Raw genomic sequence first — 18,792 nt, forward strand, 5'->3', positions numbered from 1 at the left:
GGGAAAGTGAGTGTTTGTCAGCAGTTTATACATAATTCATTTAATTACATCTCTGACAACATCTTCCACACCTGCTGATTCCCTCGTGTCATGAAGTACCGTAAAGGAAAACAAGCTGTGGAAAACAACAGTGGAGATGACTCATTTACAATGTGCAAACACAGGTTTTGGTTACTGCCGATTAAGCAATTACAAAAATAGGGAGTGCAGCACAGATTGTTTTGTAAAGACAAATGCATCTTTAGTTTAAAGTGGATTTGAAGTTATTTTTATAGCGTATTAATGTCTGTTGTTTCCAGGCCCAGAAGCTGCTGCTCAGAGATGGTACCCTAGCAAACTTCACTATCCAGAGTCCTTCCACCCTGCCTACCATCACGCTGGGGCTACCAGCCAACACCAAAGTAAATACAACCTGTTTTCTTAAAATGAGTGTGAAGTTGAACAGTTGTTAACTTTATCACCTCTTTGCATCTGTTTGGTAAAACACATCGAATTATATATGTATGTGTGAAAATGAACTGTTACTTAATGTATCCTTATAAGATGTATCGTATATACACAGGCATAATAATCGGACCACAAAGAGGTGAAATGAATAAGATATCTCTTTATCATGGCACCTGGCACCACGATTAGGCAGCAAATAAACATTTTTCCTCACAGTTTATGAGTTAAAAGCAGGGAAAATGGGCAAGCGTAAGTATTTGAGTGAGTTTAAGCTGTTTTTTGATGGCACAATGATTGGGCCAGAACATCTGGTCTGCAGTTTCTGTAAAAGTGGTCCAAGGAAGGAAGAGCTGTCAACAGACAACAGGGTCATGGGCAGCCAAGACTCCTTAGGTCCTTCCATCCACACGGATGTTGCTTTGGCATGCAGTCACTACCCAAGCATTGTTACAGACCAGGTCACCCACAGCAAAAATGGTTCACAGACAGTTAAGCACAACAATGAATCTGGAGTGTTGACTTGGCCTCCAAATTCCCCAGATCTCAATCTGATTCTGCATTCGTGGGCTGTCTGATCCAATGAGGCCACGCCTAAAAACAAGACTTAAAGGATCTGCTACTAACATTTTGGTGCCAGATACCACGGCACACCTTCAGGGATCTAATGGAGTCCGTGCCTCAAAGGGCCTGGGATGTTTTGGCAGGAAAAGGGGGATAATATAATATTTGGAAAGTTGTCCTAACGTTATGCCTGACTGGTGTATAAAATATGATGCATATGATGCATATAAATATATATAATGCAGACTAACTCTGTGTTATTTGTCAGGCTGAAGGGGAGCTGTCGTCTCTAAAGGTCACCCGGGTCCCGGTGGTCACAGGTCAAGGCTCACCGGTCTTTCTGCCTCTGAGCAGAGAGGATCAGGCTGGCCAGCTCAGCCCCCACCTCCCCGTCATCATTCTGGAGCCTTCTGGACTCGTACACACTCCTCTGCTCACAGGTAGAGGACATGAAATCTCACATATAGACCAAAAGATGAAATATTGTTTGTTATGTTAGAGCACCACATAGTGGTGGAATTAAGAGTAACAGATTTTTGCTTGGCTTGTCGCAACATTATATTCACATTGCTTTATGTGTTCAATACACAAAAGAAACCTAAAAAATGTACAGGTTTATGTAGATTTGATTAACTTAATGCCCGATGCAGTGCATTAAAATGTTCTAAAATATTGTAGAACCATCTATTGTTTCTTTATTCGCTCTTCTCAGTTCCAGGTCTGGACACAGTCCCACTGCAGTTTAGTCCCCAGTTAGATCACCTTGCACCTGGAAGTGCTCAGCCTCACAAACCTCTGAGCAGGACGCGCTCCGAGCCCCTCCCTCAGAGCCAGAGAGCCCTCCATACACATCTCCTGCAGCAGCAGCACAGCACGCAACTACTGGAGAGGCTCAAACAGCAAACACACCTGGGCAAAGTACGTGCAAGTAAATGCACACACCCATATTCACAAAAAGGGGAAACAAGATGATTGTGAGAGCCTGGGCAACATCCACATATGAGCAGTTTGTGTGTTTAGACACCCGGTTAAATCAGGCATCCGTTCCTTGAAATGTTTAACCTTTTTCTCAGAAGGATTATTTGTGAAGGGAGATTTTCTGGGTAATCTGATCTGCCACCTTAAATCTGATTAATTTTACAGCAAATGTTCCTGAGAAGGCTGCGTTGTGAGTGGAAATATGAGCATTACTTAGGAGTCCCGTGTAAGGGCTCAGTGTACTGTTCTTATACTATCTTTTTAATCTTCTTTTTTTCCCTGGAGTACTATAGACTATTATTGAACATATGAAAAGAAAAAGGTACATGGAAAAAAGAATTCTTAATCTTTTTTTTCCTGATCACTTTACAATACAATGGATGTATCGTGGGGCCTTCTTGCCCAATTTCATGCAAACATTCTATTTTGTTTAACAGATTTTAAAATGCTTGCCAGTTTTTGAAATTTATTTCAAAATTCATTATATAATCACTGCAGCTTGTACTTTAATTTTGAGTTTTAAAAAATAAAGTGCAAGCTATATTTCATAAATGCTCTATTCATATGTGTGTGTGTGTGTGTGTCTCTGTGATATTTATCAGACATGTAATTGTGATATATTTGTCTATGCACAGTTGATGTCCAAGTCCAGTGAAAAGCCCAGGTTGCATCAAATCCCTTCTGAAGAAATGGACTCAGAGGATGGGGGTGCAAGCTCACCCACTGAGCCAACCTATCTGAGCAGGGTGAGGGCAGAATCTTTGAGGGAGGCAGAGTCAGTCACATCCAAGGGCCAAGAAGACCAAATCAACCTGCAACACGCACTTATCCTCAACCAGGTTTAAAAAAAATTAATTGTATTTTCTCATAGTGTGCGCTCACACACCATTCCCACGTTTAGCATCTCATGTGTCCTTCTTCAATAGCCCTGTAGAGGGCACCCTAACACTTTCTTGCTAATTGTGGTTTTTTCGTGCACTTGAAATTGGAAAAAAATTTGCGAAACAGATGAAAGAAGCAAAGATACCATAGTCAGGTTGATAAACAGAAACAAGAACTTAGGTGCATTTTCTAAACTGTGTACAATTGTGCTTGCGTTACAGTTTCCATCGGATAAAAATTTCTACTTGACCCAAGTGTTATAACTCTTTTTTCTGTAGTCGTTGCTATGGGAACAACAGAAGCAGTTGCAGCAGCTGCATCGACAAATGGAGACCTTGGCAGTACCTATGTTATGCACCAGTGGCAGTGCTGGGAGTGGGATAAGTGTGCATAGACCCCTGTCCCGCACACAGTCGTCCCCGGCCTCCACCTCCCTCACTCTTCCAGAGAAAGCCCTGAGCTTGGCTGACACCAGCATCAAACCACGCTTCACCACAGGTGAGTCAAACATGATCATAAGTTGCTTTTATTATCTTTTCATCAGTGTGACAGCATTTCTTTTAAAGTTAATCAAAAATGCCTCCGCAATAGCAATTTAGCACAGACACACATAATAACCAACAAAAACTTCAGTAAAATAAATAAATGGCAATATAAATGCATCAAGGTCTCTATTTACAGTATATTTGTAAAATTGTGGGTCACATATACAACAAAAATAACCCTCTTGTGTGTGTCTGTGTGTTCACGCAGGACTGGTGTATGATTCTCAGATGCTAAAGCATCAGTGCACATGTGGAGACAACAGCAGTCACCCAGAACATGCTGGGAGGATCCAAAGCATCTGGTCCCGACTGCAGGAGAGAGGCCTGAGGGGCCAGTGTGAGGTACAGCAACAAATTACAAAATATGGTTTTATTGATCTTACAGGTGCAGGAGATTTTTGTGGCTTTGCGTGTTTTTTCCTTTATTGCATAGCAAATATCCTGGGCAGTTTAGACTCTCCCTAAAGAAATATTTTGCAACTTTTTTATGCTTTAATGAACTGAGAATAAAAGACTAATATTATGTTATTTTTAAATATCCCAATTTAATGCAATCATAGATTCTATTTTTTATAGATTTTAGTAAGCCTGCTAGTTTTTTAAAATTTATTTCAATTTAATTCAATTTCATTATCAGCACAGCTAGTACATTAATTTAAAGTACAATATAGTAAGCTATATTTCAGAAATGCTGTATTCATTGTGTCAACATGAACAGAAACAGTATTGAAATAGGCAAAATGTCTCTGGTATTATCTCTACTACATTCCCCATGTTAGAAAGACTTATTAAATCTAGATTAAAGGTCATTTCTAGTTTAAAATTACCATAATTAATAAAGAATGTGTGATGTGAATAATTGAAGTCTTGCAGAGTTCTTAAATGAAATGAAAATTCATACAGAGCATTCGTGGTCGCAAAGCTACGCTGGAGGAGCTGCAGTCGGTCCATACGGAACGCCATGTCCTGCTTTATGGCACCAACCCGCTCAACAGACTCAAACTAGATAACCGCAAGCTTGCAGGTATTCCACGTTTCGTTTTCACATTTCCAAGTAAATTGTCGTTTTGATGGATTGTGAAACTGCGTAATTATTACCATCTGTAGTAATTGTATAATTTCCGCCTCTATTTCAGGTGGAATAAAGAAAAATCTCCACTTATTAATTGCTCATTTTCTGTGTCCACAGGGATCCTCTCCCAAAGGATGTTTGTGATGTTACCATGTGGGGGTGTGGGGGTAAGAGGAAATATACAGTCACAGGTTGATAATTCTCCAAAAGCTCTTCGTGAAATTGATCTAAAGCAATCACTGCTTTTGATGAAAGACAATATCGTTTCAAAGAGGCGACAGGGCACGCAAGAGAGGATGACAACAAAGACAGGATATTAAAGAGGAAAAGACATTTTGCTGGGCCAACGCTTATGGTCGCCTGACAGTCCATGTCAAACCATGACAAGTCAGACTAATGAGAGCAACATGTTCACGGCCAGGGATAAAAGAAACGTCTCACAATTCAGTGTCCCATGCTGATGCAATGAAATGCCAGTGTGTGACCAAACTGAAGACAAGTTTTCTGTAAAACTGACATTTTTTTTTGGAAAACTTTCATATTCAGTTATCTTGTCATTTTCCCACAGAGATTATAGCATAAAAGTTGCTGCTTGTTTATTCTTGTCACATTTATTTCTCTCAAGGTTGATAATGATACCATCTGGAATGAGTCGCACACCTCCACAGCATCACGGATGGCGGCTGGCAGTGTCGTTGAGCTAGCCTTCAGAGTGGCCAAAGGAGAGCTAAAGGTGGGGTCAAATCTATCTATCTATCTATCTATCTATCTATCTATCTATCTATCTATCTATCTATCTATCTATCTATCTATCTATCTATCTATCTATCTATCTATCTATCTATCTATCTATCTATCTATCTATCTATCTATCTATCTATCTCACATATACTGTACAGTATTTTACCCAGTCACAAGATGGTTTCTAGGAGAAAGAGGTAGAAATTGGAATTTTTAAATATGTTGAAAATCATTTGTAGCAGAAATGACACTTGCTGTTAAACATGACCATGTCTAAGACTTTGGTTATATGGAGTTGCAAACGCTCATTTTATGTACTGGATTGATCTAAAACCATGTAATATTCTGGCTCAAGGACTTTTGCTGACACACAACTTCCTTTTCCTCTTTCTCACAGTGATGAAAGGTAAGGGGATAAAAATAGGATTATTTTGGCATCGCAAATGCTGGCATCTAAAAAAACTAAAATGGTAGCGGTTAGCTTAATCTGAAAACCCCCCAACAGAAACAACAAACAAGTAAAAATAAACAAAACAAGCATGGCAGACAGAAATGAAAAACAAAAACACCACCCTACCCTACATATCGACCACAGCACGACCACTAGCATTCATGTTTGTGCGCTAAACATATCATACGCAATGTATATACTGATTTACGAGACAGCATAATATGGATGGTTGAATGGTCATTTGTGTCGCGTCAGAATAGACGTGCCATAAATGCCGGTTGGACTTGAAGAATCCTGCTGTTTATGGATGACACGCCGTTTAAAGCTATCATCTTTTTCTACGCAGAATGGCTTCGCTGTGGTCAGACCGCCAGGACATCATGCAGACCCTTCAAATCCCATGTAAGTGTGATAAAAAGAAAACAGTCATATACTGAGGAAGATGAACACTGAGTTTATATTTTCCCTTTTGCAACTTTAAAACTTGGCACATGGCAAATACAGAAGATACAAAAAAGACAGGCACTTGATGTCGAATGTCTGTAGAATTATTGTTTACCTCCTGCCTGCTCTCTTTTTGTGTTTTTCAGGGGTTTCTGTTACTTCAATTCTGTAGCAATAGCTGCCAAGCAGCTCCAACACAAGCTTAGTGTCAGTAAGATCCTCATTGTTGACTGGGTAAGACAGCAGCTGCAGTCCTGTTCTCATGTGAAGGTTTTTTTCTATTGGTTAATATTGTATTCTTCTCGACTTATTCCTAGGATGTTCACCACGGTAATGGCACTCAGGAAGTGTTTTACAGCGACCCAAGTGTTCTATATATTTCACTTCATCGCTATGATGATGGGAATTTCTTCCCTGGCAGTGGGTCACCTGCTGAAGTGAGTGATGTAGTTTTCTACGTACATTTGAACATGCAATGCAAACAAAGTTCATAGTTTTGACTGGCTGTTGGAACTGCTTGAATGTTTCAATGTTCAGGTTGGTTCTGGAGCAGGTGAAGGCTTCAATGTTAATATCTCATGGACAGGAGGTCTGGACCCACCCATGGGAGATGCCGAGTACCTCGCCGCATTTAGGTATGACCTACTATCATATTGAAACACTGTAAGCTCGCAACACTGTTTGTTTAAAAAAGTGCCATCAGGCGCCCCATCATGGTACCGTGGTTACCAGCGACACCTCACTGCGAGACGGTCCCGGGTTCAGTTTCAAGATAAGAATTGGGGAAATTGTATGTATTTTATTCCTAAATGGAATCTACAGTAAAAGGCAAAGATAGTGATTCACCCTCAGAAGACAGGATGAAATAGCGAAACAAAGGTTTTTACCTAAAATTTGAACATTTAAAAGTTTATTCGGTGCAAATCTTCTAACACCTTTCCTGAATAATTTTCCAACAGCATTTTTTTGAAGATTGAAAATCTTTTAAATATGGAAAGGCATTTTTCTGTGAAGCCTTAATCAAACAATTTCTCTCATTTCCTCTGGGCTGAGCCACAACAAACATTCTTAAGCCGAGTGGACGATGAGCATAAAGTTGTCTCTGACGCACTTCCTGTGTAATTAATAATTCCTGGTCATTTGGAGAGCATGTGTCTGGCACACCCTGTTCCAAATCATTTCAGATGCTTTACAGTAAATGGCCTCCAGGTCCAGGAGTTGACAGACTGCAGACCTCTGCTTCCTACTTGTGGGTTGGATAATTGTGATTAGTGGGTGTTTAGCACTAGTAAAATTCCAGCAGTGGCCTTTTTAGTTTAGTTAGTTAGTCTGATGCATTAAACCAATGGAAATTGTTGTAACTGGAAAGAGGAACAAAACTAACAAACATTTGCTTAAATTAAATACTTCAAAGATGCATGTGAAGCTCAGTGTGTGCGATCACTTATGGAGGACTTTCTAAAATGTAACACTGTTTATTCTGCACATTTTTTCTAAGAAAGCTTGTGGAGATTGTGAATAGAAATGCGTCTCTAAAATCTCTGTGGACCAGTTTGCAAATATTTTATAAGCATTTTTTCTTTAGATTTTTGGTATGTATATTACACCAAAATAGGACACAAAACATTTGTGTGGCAATACTAAAGTATGCATAGTATCATGTGATATTTAGATGTTGTTTTGTATGAAAATAATTTTTAATATTATAAGGGCAATGAAGGTTTGGCATTTTTTTTTAAAAACATCAGATTTAGTGTTGTGCTTTGACATGTGTATTTTTATTTTTGAAATTCCAGGTGTTTAACATTTAGCTTTACATTTCTCTGTCCTTATTTTCAACTGTCCTGATTACTGATGTCAGCAGGGAGATTTTGATAAAACCCTTTAATTCCAGAGCATGATCACAGTCAAATACACTTATTTTGTGTTACAGTGTTTAGACCTATTTTTAATTAATTATTTAAATATTAATGTTACGGCTGTGTCCAGACATTTGTTCCACTTCATGTTATTGTTTGAATTCCATTGTTTTAACTGCCCTGGAAAGATTTGCTGTATTTGTAGTATCTAACTTTTTCTCATCAGTGACACATGCATGCACACAAACACACACACACACACACACACACACACACACACACACACACACACACACACACACGCACACACACACACACAAACATTCTCCCTCTTCTTTTTCTGATTGATCTTTAATAAGCATCCCTTCTGCCCTCCCTCCTTCCATCTCTCTATTAACTTGTCTGTAGGTGCTCTCTCTGGGTGCAGCTTTAATAGGTCTACCAGGAAGGAGGGTTGGTTTTTGTGGTTAAGTGTGTGCATGTTTGTCACCATGTGACTCTCGAAGGATTATTAATATGAAGTGAAAGAATTGGCACACACCACTGACAGGTTAACCTTTGGCTTGTTTAACATTTTACACAGTTCTCCATTGGTGTGGTCTGTGTCTTCATGCATTGTTTATTGTAATGTGCATATGTGTGTGTTCCTGTTGGAATGTGTTTTGTGTGTAAATGTGTCTATGAGCTCATGTTGTCCATCTGCATGCAGTCATGGCAGTGTTTGTTTGGGTATGTATGTGAGGGAAGGGGAGAGAGGGAGGGTCCCCGGGCAGAATAATGAAGGTAAATGGATCCCAGATGGACTGTTTTTCCTCTTTTCTCAGTGCTGTCAATGACGTGAGGAGAGTGACAAGCCTTTAATGGGAAGCAGACTTGCACGCTACAGCTTTGAACTCTGCCAGCAACGTTGAATGGCAGAGCTGAGCTCCTCTCCAGCTTGGGACAATAACGCTTCCCTCCAAACAACAATAGCGTTAACTTCATGTGTTTGAAGTCCACACAGCTATAAGACAGGATAAAACAATATGATTTTGTCAAGAAGACTTGTCTCACTGCAGGCTTTTGCAGCTTCTCCAAGATAGGAACAATAAGCCATTGTCGGCTGTGATTCAGCTCCTGCGTCACATTCATATTTTGGAGGATTTGAGCTTTGTTTCTGTCATCCAGCAGAATACCCACTTTAATTTGGCATCATTACATTCTGCAGATGGACATGATGAGCAAAGCAACATAAAAACATCCAAGGTTAATAAGTCCATAACATGATTAAGCCAAACTCAGAAAAGTGTCCCATCCAGTCCAACTAAAAAATTATAAGCAAGAATTCCTATTTACCCTTACAGGATTGTTTTCATCACATATGCTACATATTTATATTCTGTAAAATAATACTATCTAATAAAAGGAGATCTATTTTGTCTCTTATGTAATGCAGTATGTACAGTAGTTAAAAGTCCCAACACTGTCGGTACAAAATACAAAATGACAATTTGAGGTTTCACTTCTTGGAAATGTCGTTTTTACTTGGCGTGTCAATGTTAGAGAGTATGTTACTTTTTATATGAGAGCATGTCGTGTTTTATAGTAAAGACACGATGGGGTTTTCTTTGGCTTAACGGTAAGAGCCAACCAGCAGGAGCAGCAATGACACAGACGTGGAGTTTCAGCAGGCTCTGTGGTTGTGTCTCCACAGGTCTGTGGTGATGCCCATTGCCCAAGAGTTTTCTCCTGACGTTGTGCTGGTGTCGGCTGGGTTTGATGCTGCTGAAGGAAACCCGGCTCCTCTGGGAGGGTACAAGGTCTCCGCCAAATGTAAGCACAGCTCTCTACCACAGATTGCACAGTCTCTCCTTCAGGCCCGGCTCTATGCTTTTGATTTTCCTGAGGGATGCCAGCTAGAAAAGTAACTTTATAATCCTGTGGGTATTCAAAAATATTAGTAGATTATTACAGGTTCTGTCATGAGCGCACCAAACAGGAAAGGCTGTATTTTTACTGTACATCCCTACATCACCGATGTCACCATAATTACACCCTCAATGGCTACAGCAAATCTTAGTCGCATTTTTATTTAAAAGATATGTGAATGAATAAAAAGTGAGTTGTATATCAGTGCTTGTTATACTCAAGAGCATATGAACAGCATGTTTTCTGTCACAGGCTTTAGTTTCCTGACCCATCAGCTGATGTCACTGGCAGGAGGTCGTGTGGTTTTAGTCCTTGAGGGAGGTCACGACCTCACAGCTATCTGCGATGCATCTGAAGCCTGTGTTAGCACACTTTTAGGCATACAGGTAAGACGTGCTGGAGTGTGTATTTTCTAGTCTTTTTAACTGTACTAGAGGTGCCTGCTGTAAATTCTGTAGCGGGAGAGCTTTTTATCTTACACCAAGAATTGTTTTCACAATCTTTGTAGGACCCGCTTGCAGAAGAAGTTCTACTTAAGAAGCCTAACGCTAATGCAGTTCACTCCCTACAGACAGTGATAAAGATTCAAAGTGAGCAATTCATTCTTTTTATTTTTAAGTGGTATTATTGTTTTGTAGTGGTAATACTATGTCATGTATATGGTTGCTGTAGGTCAGTACTGGCAGAGTGTGAAGGCTCACAGTGGATCGGTGTGTCTATCCTACCTGGCTGCTCAGAGGAGAGACTGTGAGGAAACTGATGCTGTCAATGCGTTGGCCTCACTCTCTGTGGGAGTCCTTCCTAATAAGAGGTACAGCATACACTTTGATGGTTTGAAATAGAGGCAAAGATACAGTCTGTCAGACATCTTGCAACTCTTCACTGACATGTGTTTCTCACTCTGTCTCCTCCAGCATCTCCGATGAACCAATGGAGCATGACAGTGACTCCATGTAGAAAAAAAAACCTGACCAATCACCTCGCTTTTTTGGGCACCCCACATGTAGCCCCTGGTCTCCTGACCATGAATGGGGTGCACGTTGAAATGCCGTTGAGGCCTACCTAATTGCCTTATTCATACATGCACATCACCTATAAACAGTGCTTAACCTCATGAGAACCTCATTCAGTTATCTGGGCACCTCCATGCTGCTGACTGCTCAGCACTCCATGCAACTAAGAACCTTTTTATGTCCCCATCAAAAAGCAATAACAGTTGCTTTATAATGCACTCCTCCATTTTGTTGCCTTCAATTTGCCTTAATATAGGAACAACATCAGGTTCAGATTTATGGGTTCTTTTCTTCTGCTATTTTGTTCCCATTTCAGAGTTGAAGCAAATGTATAAACTTGATCAAGAAATGCAGAAAGAAGAGTATGCATCCCATCGGACAGCTATAATGCACAAATAGCAACAAGTGGCTACATCCATGAAAGAATGTGGCAATAAAGACTAAAAGATTGTCTGTTGTAATAATGTCAATGCAGGTTAACCACTAAAACAAGTCAATGAGGATAAAACATGGTAGACTTGAGGGGAAGTAAAAATATGCAGCCTCGGACAGGCAACTGTGGCATGGAGAAGTGAAAAAGAGGTAAATATATCTGTATTTTTATTGCACTGTTGAATCTATAATGTGAACCATAACAAATCCCAAGTCTCTGGGAAAAGACAATTCCTCTTTACAGGTTCTTAAGTAATTTTTATAGAGGTCGCTGTACTCACTCTTAAACATTGAAATGTCTTATTAAGTCTTAGTCCAAGGAAATACATGGGCCAGAATGCTTGTTATTTCTATGAAAATGTCATGAAAAGTAGGCAACATTTTAAAAGCAGGAAGTTCTATTTCATTGCTGTTTATTGTCTTAAATGCACACTCATACATAATACATACACAAGTAGAAAACAATGACCAATTGATGTACCACTAGTATTGATTGCTGTATATTATTTTTTATATTAGAAAGGTCCATGGCACCACTGAGGACCATTGTATTGCTTTAGATGCACTTGTACATCACACCCCCCACAAATTGCCTTAAATTGCTTGCATTTGAACCATGTGGATTCAGCAGGGACCAGTACATGATACGACTTTTTTAGAAAACAACGTTTAAACCTGTGGATTTAAAATTCTTCACGCTTGCTTCGATTCTAGCTTGTATTAAATGGTTTGTTTCCATCAGAGGTTTTGCTTAAATGTTTTACATCCTCAAATGAATATAAGAGCGTCGTCTGATTTTTAACTTCTGTCAGTTGAACATTTTGTTAAGACATGATTTTACTGTGGACATGTATTAAGTTCATCTGGCTGACAAAAATCTGTTTCCACACATGCTTAAATCAGACACTGGGCATTGTTTGCCCATTAGACTGTCTCAGAGTGTTTTATATTAAGCAATAACGCAGTTCATACAAGGACTTTGCCATTGCAGACACACTACTACTGCTGCACTGCTCTGTTGGTAAAGTTACATAGAGGACTGGTGCTCTGTAATAGGTGAGAATGAAAAGTCTATTATGTACATGTTTCATGTTATTCTTCAACAATATGCTGTGTTAGGCAGCATGCCCAGCAGGAGCATGTGATGTCAATGAAGTAAATGTGTCAAGTGTGTGTAACAGAGTGTTTACACTTCTGCCGTGTGTTTGTTATACTGTAAATGACCTGTTCTGTATCATACTTCATAGTTTTTGTCTTAAGTTGAGGTCAGTATTGCCTCTAAACTTCATTCCCTTTATTATGATGACTTTTGTACCTTTTAAAAGACTGTAAATATAAACTAAAAGACCAAAATACACATCACGCATGTGCCTTGATGCATTCAGTAGTATGTGTATTGGCAACTTTTAACTAACTGGACTTAGAGTAACTTTTTAACCGATATGACAATCTTTAATCTTTCTTTCAGGTCTTTCTGTATTTACCATTTATGTTATTTTCCCTTTATATTTCCTGCCATGTCTATGTATAGGTAGAGTTCTATTTTGTACTGTTGTTTTTTCTTCTCTTGATTAAAATTAGTTCCAACAGGATATATGTTGTTTGTTTTTCTAAACTTGCAATATATTCTATTAAACTCTGGTGTCATTTTTTAAAATTTGATAGAATAAATAGAATTTCTTTTTTAAATGAGCAGACCGTAAATGCTATTTATAGAAAAGAATTATAAATGGATATTCATAGAAATTGCATTCAGTTGTGAAAGTGACATGTAGCCTCTAGTTTATTGTTTTCTTTAATTTAGCTGTAGTCATAAACAACCAATTCAAGTGGCACCGAGTGTGAAACAGCCAATAACTGTGTTACCTAAAGATAAAGTAACTGCACATTAAGTAAAAATCTGTTGGTACTTTGCTTTTTTCCTATTACAATTACATTTGACTTTTACTCAAAAACATTTGGTCTTTTGATAGCTTGTTCCTTGCTGTAAAGAAAAAAAAAAAAATTCTCCATTTTAAGCTAAAATATTCATGCTGGTGGAGGAATGAGCAATAATTGCTTTAATCCTTCTACTGCTTTTTCTTTTGCCTTCTTGATTTTACAATGTAATTTCACTTCATTGTTCTTCTCTTTGTAGAATATTTGCTGCATTTGATCTATTTTGCAAGAACATATGCAGAATCTTTTTAAGAGACAGAAATTAACACTGTCCCAAGTGCTTATGTTTTAATTGAAAAGTAGTTGTGTATTTTTATTACAAGAAAAAAGTCTGTAATCAGATAAAAGACATATTCAAGTCAAGTCAAGCCATATTCCCTAGAGTCTTTCACTGTAACAAAGGTTAATTTTTTCCCAGCATGATATCTTCTTTTACACAGCTGTGACCTTTGGATACGATTTCCAACCCTACTGAAAAACACCTTTGAAAAATCCAAAGAACAAGCAAAAATCCATGTCTGCACTCTTATATATAACTTTGAACATCATTAATTAGCCTTCTTTGTCTTCTGACAGCCAGGATTTAAAGCTTGCAAATCCTTTATACTTACCAGTGACATTGGCTCCTGTATTGATGAGCACTCCTTGTAATTAATGGTTGATTCATGTGGATATAAGCATACATGTATGCCAGGGTCTTTTTTGCAATACAAGTAAACACTTTCATGAAGTATAAAGTGATGATGGATGAATGGAAGCTGCATTCAATTTGAATGCATCCGTCTACCTGTCCTCCCCCCTCTCCTCCCTCTCTACCCCCCCCCCCCCCCCCCCCCCCCCCCACCCACCCACCCCATCAGCAGGAGGGTCCCCCTACATGAGCCTGGTCCTGCTCAAGGTTTGTTCCTGTTAAAGGGGAGTTTTTCCTTGCCACTGTTGCTTGTTGGGGTCAGGCCCTGGGATTCTGGAAAGCACCTAGAGACAATTTTCATTCTAACAGATGCAATATAATAAAAAAGATTGATTGATTGATTGATTGATTGATTGATTGATTGATTGATTGATTGATTGATTGAAATGCACCCATATATACATTGAAAATCATATCCATGAATTTTATTGTGGGTAATTCAATTTGGCCCAAGCGATCTTGCAATACTGCTGCATTATGAAACCTCAGATTTTCTATCATCATTAGGGCGAATGAAGAACTGAAACCATGCAAGGTTTGTTCGGCTGGTCAAGATTTACCTCCTGACACCATCATTAAAATAGTGTTCTGCCATTACTTACAGGTTGATCATTTATTAATATACGAGAAGGTATCAGAGTTCAGCTTAGGCTTTTTAATAGCGTTAAGCATCAACATTCTTCTGGCTGCATTAATATACTGTACAGGCAAACTCCATGCCACAATTGCTTCATTATCACACATGTTAGTCACAAAAGGTTAAAAGGTTTTTCAGGCTCATGCAAATTTATTAACGAAGAAAATGTATTTTTAGAATGTCCTTCATATGATGTACATCTATCCAAATGTTACTCAAACTTTGTGTCATACACGGTTATATTATAAATACTGAATATTACCTATTATAGCTGAAGTTGAAATCATTAAAGATAGAACTTTAAAGTTTAAAAAAAGGCAGTGCTATATTGATTTGCATATTGTGTATTATGCGAGGACTGACCAGAAAGGAACAATGACCAAGAGAGACAAGAGGATGAGAAAAGAGGGTGTGGTGCCAGGACCATTTCTGTTTTTCTAAGAGAAGAACCTTGTGAATGCATTGAGAGCAGCTTTATTTTTCGGACAAACATCGATGCATATGCTATCATTGCAACTTTCCATAACATTCAACCGTGGAAAATAGCTGTATGTAAATAATGAAGGTCCTCAATCAAAAAAGAGATGTCTGGCATAAACACAAACCATATTCCACCTCCACAAAAGTTCCATGTCCACAAAAGTCCATTTGATGAAAGGATGAAATGGTTGCAGGAGGGACAGATGAGTTCACCTTGGTCAGCAGCTGGAGAAAGACCAAGAGAGAAGTGAACATGCTTCCATTCAAATGGCTAAAATTTAAGGAAAAGCTGACAGACAAAACACAAAAAGTCAAAATAAGGATGCACAAAGTATTTGAATGACTGAGCTTTTTGTAATATGTCAAATACTGTTGTGTTTTTTTTTATGCATATGGGGTTTTTCATGTGGGGGTTTTCAAGTGTGGAAGTCTTTTCTTTTTTTATCGTATCACTCACATTTCAATAATCTGCTTGGGGTTTGTGTGGTTTCAGTAAAGGACATCATTTGTGTGGTACAAATATCTATAATTGTATTGGCTCTGTTAAAATGAAAGATAAACCTTGCAGCTAAGTTGCTTTGCATTGTGTTTCATGTAACAAGAGAAGCTGCGGTAGAACAAATACGAAATGGACTTTCTTGTGTCCACAGATAATTGCAAATGTTGGCTTCTTAAGAAAATAAAACTCAAGCTCTTTTTAGAGTTGTGGGGGAGGTGTGTGTTTTTCATGTGGGTGCTCATGTACAGCTTCAGTACATCCATGCATGGGTGTGTATTTGTGTGCTTATAAATCATCTCTCACCTCCTCCATCACTTCCAGTGGTTTATGGAGGCTCAGCAGGGAGCCACATCAGCCCTCCCTTTGATGGTGACACGCATGATTCATAGCTTTTATAGGCCGTTTGTTTTCATTACGCCTCCACGGTGGCTCTCTGTAGCTTCATAACGGTTACGTGCAACGCAAGCACATTTGGGCCAGAAGGAGAGGAAAGAATTTCAAGAAGAGAGTTTTTTTGGCACCAGAGGAAACAAAGGGGTTTGGTTTGGGTATAAAGAGGAGAAACTGTGCCAGGACAACGGCAACTTTTTCCACAGTGGCTTGGGTTCAGTGGCGGTCAGGGATTCATAATATGTCAGTCTTGGAAAAGATGGAATTTAAAGGCTACAGAAAAGTCAAAGGTCCAGTCTCTTTGGAAAACATCCTATTTTGTCTTTGAAGTCCTTCATCTGTAGCCTGCGATTTATTACACTTGAGCTTGTTAGCTAGAGCCAGCGATTAGCCTACATCAACATTTTTGGGGGGGGGGAACGGACGATATCAATAGTGGCAAGACTAAAAAAAATCTTAAGGTGTGAAAACAGAGCCTGAGAACCTGAGAAATCCAATGCACCATAAAGCTCTTGCAAAATGAGCCTTGCTGTCTTTTAAACTACAAAAAAACAGTTGATGATGAGTTCAGCTGTTCGTAAAGTCTGCTGTTGATCCCAAGCTGATCAGCCCTGTGGGTAAATTAAGAAGCCTCTCCTGTACTGAGAAACCAAAATGCTTAAAGCCAAAAGACAAACCTTTTGTTTAAATGTGACTAGTGTCCAGCAGACATGGTTGACCAAGCCCCCTCCATTCTCCAGACAGAGAAAGCATAGCTTAGCCTCTCATGAGCAAGATAGTTACATCCAGCCAGCTTTGTGTCCATGTCATCGCTCTGCAGAACCTGGTACAGAAAGTCAATGTACCGCGACGCCAATTTGAGGGTTTGAATCTTGCTAAGTTTGTCTGATGGTAGGGTTGGGATAATCTTACGCAATGAGGCAAAGGCTTCGTTTAGGGATTGTGTCCGCTGGCGCTCTCGGATATTGGCAATGGTACGCTGGCTGTTTGGATCTTCAAGGGCCGAAAGGCTTCCAGGACTTGGTCCAGGACAAGGAGACAATGATGGTCTAGAGCAGGGTGAAAGTTGAGGACTTCTCTTTACTCTTTTGGGCCCAGTTGAAGTGAAGAGGTGGACATCAGCCTCTGGTTCATCATCATCTTGGTGGGTCGTGGTCAGGGTGACTGTACATATTTGATCTTCCACACGTGAATCCATTTGGCGTTTATGCCCAGCAACTCTCGGCGTAGCTACAACCACAGGACAAGCGTTGGACGGTGGTCGTCCTGGATTCTCCAAAACAGAAAGCACCCTTCCTGCAGGGTGTTCATCAGTCGACTGGGCTTTCTCTCTCATGCTCTGCCACTTCTTTCCTCCGTCCTCTCCTTGCTCACTGTGATTTTCTACCTGTCACTTCTCTGAATAATTGCTGTCTTCCTCCCTTCTTCTCTTTTCTTTGATTAATGTCTTCACTCACCTCCCTTTTCTTTCAGTTCTCCATAATTCAGCTGTCTTCATAGGATCCCTCTTCCAATTTTTTTTTTTAACCAAACTCTCTTCTTCAGCAGTGTGCCACATTTAGAAAAGCCAGACCACAATGACCGATGGGCCAGAAAGATTCTTCATCTCATTCTCTTTGAGTGTAAACTGCTTCGGCCAAACCTCACTCTTCCCATGTTCTGCTCCTGCAGCTGCATGTGTAAATGCGACTTGCATCTGACTTTTTAAAGGGAGGGGACCACCAAACTTTCAGCCTCCCTCCCTTCTCACCCACCTATTGGTGCACAAGCCTTTTTTTTTTTGGACAGCTAAGGTTAAAACGACAGGAAGAATGAAGCAGAGGTGATTGGTTTTATCAAAAGCGATGAGGCGGAGACAAAGGCGTGTCGCACAGCCAACCAGTTTGAACAGTTGTGACGCTCGCTTCATGTCATAGAAGTTGCCCCAGTTTATAGGTTCCAGACTTCCTTCAAACTGAACACTACCATCCCCCCCTCGCTGCCTGATTCTTCGTCCATACCTCGCCTCTGCAGCTCATCACCATCATGTAATTCTTGTGAAGATATATATTTGGACATATTGTTTATCATCAACAATACAAATACATTGAGTCATCATTATTCTGTCTGTATAAAAAACATAAAATTTCTAGGAGTGCTATCCTAGAAACACTATTACTGGACGCTCAATACAAAAGTATTAGATGTAACACAATATAATGTAGAAATCCTTCCACCATGACTAAAATAAGGCTGAACACAATTTTTGAATGAGTAATTGAGGAAGAAATAAACACAGTCAAATAGATTAGATGAATTAATTTTTCTTGCTAACAACAGAGACAGTGTTTCAATTTACTGCTTGGCTCCAGCTTCTAAGTGTAGACCTGAAGGAGCAACAAACTGGCGCATGGCCAGCGCCACAGAACTGAGTGCTAATCACAACATTCAGGAAAGAATGAGTGTGTGGATCAGGGGGAGGCCCATGGGAGATTTTCTTGCTTTCAACCTTTATCAAGAAGAATCCTCAGTCCAGGTCCAGCATCCAAGAGCATGGCCCAGGGCCACACCTCAACAAGAGAAGGCTCTATTGTTGGAGAAATTTTGATTCCATCTGCATGCACAGCCAGGACAAAGAGCAGGAAAATCTTGCATGGGTAATTCCCCGGGAAAGCTTAAGGAGAAAATGCAGTGGTAAACCAGTATATCTCTGGCTATATGCGTTGCTTACACTTTCTTTCATTAAAAAAAATGTTAAGGCAAATATAACAAAATCTTATGAAAGATCAGAGTAAGAAGATTGTCTCAAATAACCTGAACGGGAAATTATCAGCTTTCATCAGGT

At 39.5% G+C, this 18,792-nt stretch overlaps 2 protein-coding genes across 5 annotated transcripts in view; one reads left to right on the forward strand and one right to left on the reverse strand.

Annotated features, from left to right (window-relative positions):
• hdac7a (histone deacetylase 7a) overlaps positions 1-12,930 on the forward strand; it is a 38,699-nt gene extending 25,769 nt beyond the window's left edge. For 3 of the 4 annotated variants that reach the window (XM_029834272.1, XM_029834275.1, XM_029834276.1), the window contains 18 exons: positions 300-401; positions 1,277-1,448; positions 1,721-1,926; positions 2,622-2,825; positions 3,147-3,366; positions 3,622-3,755; positions 4,317-4,437; positions 4,603-4,652; positions 5,111-5,218; positions 6,024-6,079; positions 6,268-6,355; positions 6,439-6,558; positions 6,659-6,756; positions 9,674-9,792; positions 10,141-10,274; positions 10,397-10,478; positions 10,561-10,699; positions 10,803-12,930. In XM_029834272.1, coding sequence (XP_029690132.1) covers positions 300-401; positions 1,277-1,448; positions 1,721-1,926; positions 2,622-2,825; positions 3,147-3,366; positions 3,622-3,755; positions 4,317-4,437; positions 4,603-4,652; positions 5,111-5,218; positions 6,024-6,079; positions 6,268-6,355; positions 6,439-6,558; positions 6,659-6,756; positions 9,674-9,792; positions 10,141-10,274; positions 10,397-10,478; positions 10,561-10,699; positions 10,803-10,845 — 2,196 coding nt within the window. In that variant the 3' untranslated portion in view covers positions 10,846-12,930. The remainder of the gene's footprint in view (positions 1-299; positions 402-1,276; positions 1,449-1,720; positions 1,927-2,621; positions 2,826-3,146; positions 3,367-3,621; positions 3,756-4,316; positions 4,438-4,602; positions 4,653-5,110; positions 5,219-6,023; positions 6,080-6,267; positions 6,356-6,438; positions 6,559-6,658; positions 6,757-9,673; positions 9,793-10,140; positions 10,275-10,396; positions 10,479-10,560; positions 10,700-10,802) is intronic. The other variant, XM_029834273.1, reaches the window with a different exon arrangement.
• Positions 12,931-15,059: 2,129 nt separating this feature from the next.
• LOC101076179 (twist-related protein 2-like) lies at positions 15,060-18,472 on the reverse strand. Its single transcript, XM_011621761.2, has 2 exons — positions 15,882-18,472; positions 15,060-15,304 (listed from the first exon to the last, which is right to left on the reverse strand). The coding sequence occupies exon 1, from the start codon at positions 17,302-17,304 to the stop codon at positions 16,663-16,665; it is 642 nt and encodes a 213-aa protein (XP_011620063.2). The 5' UTR covers positions 17,305-18,472; the 3' UTR covers positions 15,060-15,304; positions 15,882-16,662.
• Between the last annotated feature and the right edge of the window lie 320 nt (positions 18,473-18,792).

This window comes from Takifugu rubripes, chromosome 3 (genome assembly GCF_901000725.2).
Source record: "Takifugu rubripes chromosome 3, fTakRub1.2, whole genome shotgun sequence".
In the NCBI taxonomy this organism is placed as follows: Eukaryota; Metazoa; Chordata; class Actinopteri; order Tetraodontiformes; family Tetraodontidae; genus Takifugu; species Takifugu rubripes.